Source organism: Eriocheir sinensis, chromosome 11 (genome assembly GCF_024679095.1).
Source record: "Eriocheir sinensis breed Jianghai 21 chromosome 11, ASM2467909v1, whole genome shotgun sequence".
NCBI classification, from domain to species: domain Eukaryota; kingdom Metazoa; phylum Arthropoda; class Malacostraca; order Decapoda; family Varunidae; genus Eriocheir; species Eriocheir sinensis.
In genome coordinates this window covers 13,256,173-13,260,322 of record NC_066519.1, presented here as the reverse complement: position 1 = coordinate 13,260,322, position 4,150 = coordinate 13,256,173, and the positions used below count along the sequence as shown (strand labels likewise).

The 4,150-nt window shown below is 37.2% G+C and overlaps 1 protein-coding gene across 4 annotated transcripts in view; it reads right to left on the bottom strand.

The window, feature by feature from the left end:
• Window positions 1-2,745: 2,745 nt before the first annotated feature.
• The window catches only part of LOC126996879 (mucin-12-like), a 22,321-nt gene continuing 20,916 nt past the window's right edge, over window positions 2,746-4,150 (bottom strand). For 2 of the 4 annotated variants that reach the window (XM_050857795.1, XM_050857794.1), the window contains exon 19: window positions 2,746-3,835. In XM_050857795.1, the coding sequence (XP_050713752.1) occupies window positions 3,659-3,835 (177 nt within the window). In that variant the 3' untranslated portion in view covers window positions 2,746-3,658. The remainder of the gene's footprint in view (window positions 3,836-4,150) is intronic. The other 2 variants (XM_050857796.1, XM_050857797.1) reach the window with 2 other exon arrangements.

The window sequence follows — 4,150 nt, the reverse complement described above, 5'->3', positions numbered from 1 at the left end:
CAGTCCCTTAATCAGTACCGCCTCTTTACTGCTTTTTCCTGTTAAATGTAATGTTTTCTTGTCTTTCCATTCATCTTCTCAGTCCCTTAATCAGTACCGCCTCTTTACTGCTTTTTCCTGTTAAATGTAATGTTTTCTTGTCTTTCCATGCAAGATAACCTTGTCTTTTCATTCATCTTCTCAATTCCTTAATCTGTACTTCCTCTTTACTGCTTTTTCCTGTTAAATGTAATGTTTTCTTGTCTTTCCATTCATCTTCTCAGTCCCTTAATCAGTACCGCCTCTTTACTGCTTTTTCCTGTTAAATGTAATGTTTTCTTGTCTTTTCATGCTGGATAACCTTGTCTTTCCATTCATCTTCTCAGTCCCTTATTCTGTACCGCCTCTTTACTGCTTTTTCCTGTTAAATGTAATGTTTTCTTGTCTTTCCATTCATCTTCTCAGTCCCTTATTCTGTACCGCCTCTTTACTGCTTTTTCCTGTTAAATGTAATGTTTTCTTGTCTTTCCATGCTAGATAATCTTGTCTTGTCGTTCATCTCAATTCCTTATTAAGTACTGTCTTTTTCCTGCTTAATATAATGTTTTTTTTCTGGGAAGGAAGGGAAGGGAAGGAAAGGAAAACAACTTGAGTGAACAATATGGGAAAAGTAAATAGGATGATATAAGGAAGGGAAGGGAAGGGAAGCGAGCAAGGGAAAGGAAGGGAAGGGAAGGGAAGGGGAAGAAGGGAAGGACAATATCATCAACTGGAGGGGAAGAAAAACAGGTCAAAAGAGGACTAGGCTATTCCCTACACAGCATAAACAAATCATGAACACAAGTAAACATGATATAATAACTGGAGGGGAAGAAAAACAGGTCAAAAGAGGACTAGGCTATTCCCTACACAGCATAAACAAATCATGAACATAAGAAAACATGATATAATAACTGGAGGGGAAGAAAAACAGGTCAAAAGAGGACTAGGCTATTCCCTACACAGCATAAACAAATCATGAACATAAGAAAACATGATATAATAACTGAAGGGGAAGAAAAACAGGTCAAAAGAGGACAAGGCTATTCCCTACACAGCATAAACAAATCATGAACACAACCAAACATGATATAATAACTGAAGGGGAAGAAAAACAGGTCAAAAGAGGACAAGGCTATTCCCTACACAGCATAAACAAATCATGACCATAAGAAAACATGATATAATAACTGGAGGGGAAGAAAAACAGGTCAAAGGAGGACAAGGCTATTCCCTACACAGCATAAACAAATCATGACCATAAGAAAACATGATATAATAACTGGAGGGGAAGAAAAACAGGTCAAAGGAGGACAAGGCTATTCCCTACACAGCATAAACAAATCATGACCATAAGAAAACATGATATAATAACTGGAGGGGAAGAAAAACAGGTCAAAGGAGGACAAGGCTATTCCCTACACAGCATAAACAAATCATGACCATAAGAAAACATGATATAATAACTGAAGGGGAAGAAAAACAGGTCAAAGGAGGACAAGGCTATTCCCTACACAGCATAAACAAATCATGACCATAAGAAAACATGATATAATAACTGGAGGGGAAGAAAAACAGGTCAAAAGATAACTAGGCTATTCCCTACACAGCATAAACAAATCATGAACATAAGAAAACATGATATAATAACTGGAGGGGAAGAAAAACAGGTCAAAAGATAACTAGGCTATTCCCTACACAGCATAAACAAATCATGAACATAAGAAAACATGATATAATAACTGGAGGGGAAGAAAAACAGGTCAAAAGATAACTAGGCTATTCCCTACACAGCATAAACAAATCATGAACATAAGAAAACATGATATAATAACTGGAGGGAAGAAAAACAGGTCAAAAGATAACTAGGCTATTCCCTACACAGCATAAACAAATCATGAACATAAGAAAACATGATATAATAACTGGAGGGGAAGAAAAACAGGTCAAAAGATAACTAGGCTATTCCCTACACAGCATAAACAAATCATGAACATAAGTAAACATGACATAATAACTGGAGGGGAAGAAAAACAGGTCAAAAGAGGACAAGGCTATTCCCTACACAGCATAAACAAATCATGAACATAAGAAAACATGACATTTAACACTTACTCTTCCTTGGCAGCTCTCCACCTCCTCGTCGCGGCTCCACAACGTTGTATTCATCCTCCACAAACACTAATTTCCTCACTACGAGTCTCCATTTACGTAAAAACAGGTAAAAATAAGAAGAAACACTCCTCCGCGCCGTTACCCACTAGGCAAGATTTGTGACACCTGAAGCGGCGGTTCGTGAAGACAAAAGAAGGCGGCGTTGCGCAGTGTTTAAATTTTCAAAGGAAGAAGTACGGTAAACAAAAGAAATAAAGATGAAGAGAATACATAAATGGCATGAATAAAATTAATAAAGCTTTACAAATGAGTGAAGGTTATTGAAGTACTGTATATAAACAAAAGAGTGAGACGTTGCGCAGTGTTTAAATTTTCAAAGGAAGAAGTACGGTAAACAAAAGAAATAAAGAAGAAGAGAATACATAAATGGCATGAATAAAATTAATAAAGGTTTACAAATGAGTGAAGGTTATTGAAGTACTGTATATAAACAAAAGAGTGAGACGTTGCGCAATGTTTAAATTTTCAGAGGAAGAAGTACGTTAAACAAAAGAAATATAAAGAAAGAGAATACATAAATAGCATGCATAGAATAAATAGACAGAGCTTTACAAATGAGTGCAACAGTTATTGAAGTACTGTATATAAACAAAAGAATGGGACGTTGCGCAGTATTTATCTTTTCAAAGGAAGAAGTAAATACGGTAAATATGATAAAGAAAATATATAAACAGAATGAATATGACAAACAGATAAAGGTTTACAAATGAGTGAAGGTTATTGAAGTACTGTATATAAACAAAAGAATGGGACGTTGCGCAGTGCTTATATTTTTTAAGGTAGACATAAATAAAATAAATAGAATCGATAAATATGATAAATAGATGAATGTTTGCCACCGTTTACTTTCCCCAGACACCCATTTACCTCAGTACAATTGTGTGTGATAAAACAAATTGGTGAAATAAAAATAAAAATCAACAATTAACTTATCAATCAATCAATCAATCACTTTAAGTTATAGAACACACTTTCATGGTTAGTTTAGTTGAAGTGAATTTTCTTAATACTGAATACATTAATACACCACTTATACATACGTTCTAAGTAACACAATAAGTAAAGGCTTCGTATTTATGAACAGAATGGGCAGTTTTGCATATCATAATACATTTAGTCTCTTTTGTTGCATAATGTAGGTATGATTTATGAAACTTGGATACAACGAAATATAAAGTAGACGAAATATAACGTGCTTTAGAAAAAAAAAAAGTGTTCTACCATCACCAACAACAACAACAACTCCACCACCACTACTATTACTACTACTACTACTACTACTACTACTACTACTACAAAAACAACAACCAAAAAAAAAAAAAAGAAACTACAACAACTAGGCTACTACTACTACTACTACTACTACTACTACTACTACAACAACAACAACAACAACAGCTACTACTACCACTACTTCTACTATTACTACTACCTAACCTAACCTAACCTAACCTAACCTACACTCCTAGGACTTGCAGCACGTCTTGGCCGCCGCTCGGGGATGGCTGAGGGACAGGGCCGGGGTTCGAACTGGCATCTGAAGGGACTGGCCGGAGAGCAGGAGGGAGGTGAGGTCAGTCAGCACCTCCTGCACGCTGGAGCCCACGGCGGCGCTGCACTCACACACGAAGCACCCGTGGCTCTGGAAGGAAGGAAGGAAGGGGGGAGGTGCATGAGGGAACGTTGGTATTAGTGAAGGAACGTTTTTTTATAGTAAAGGAACGTTGGCAGCTTATTGGTGGCTCTGGAAGGAAGGAAGGGGGGGGAGGTGCATAAGGGAACGTTGGTATCAGTGAAGGAACGTTTTTTTATAGTAAAGGAACGTTGGCAGGCTATTGGTGGCTCTGGAAGGAAGGAAGGGGGGAGGTGCATGAGGGAACGTTGGTATTAGTGAAGGAACGTTTTTTTTTATAGTAAAGGAACGTTGGCAGGCTATTGGTGGCTCTGGAAGGAAGGG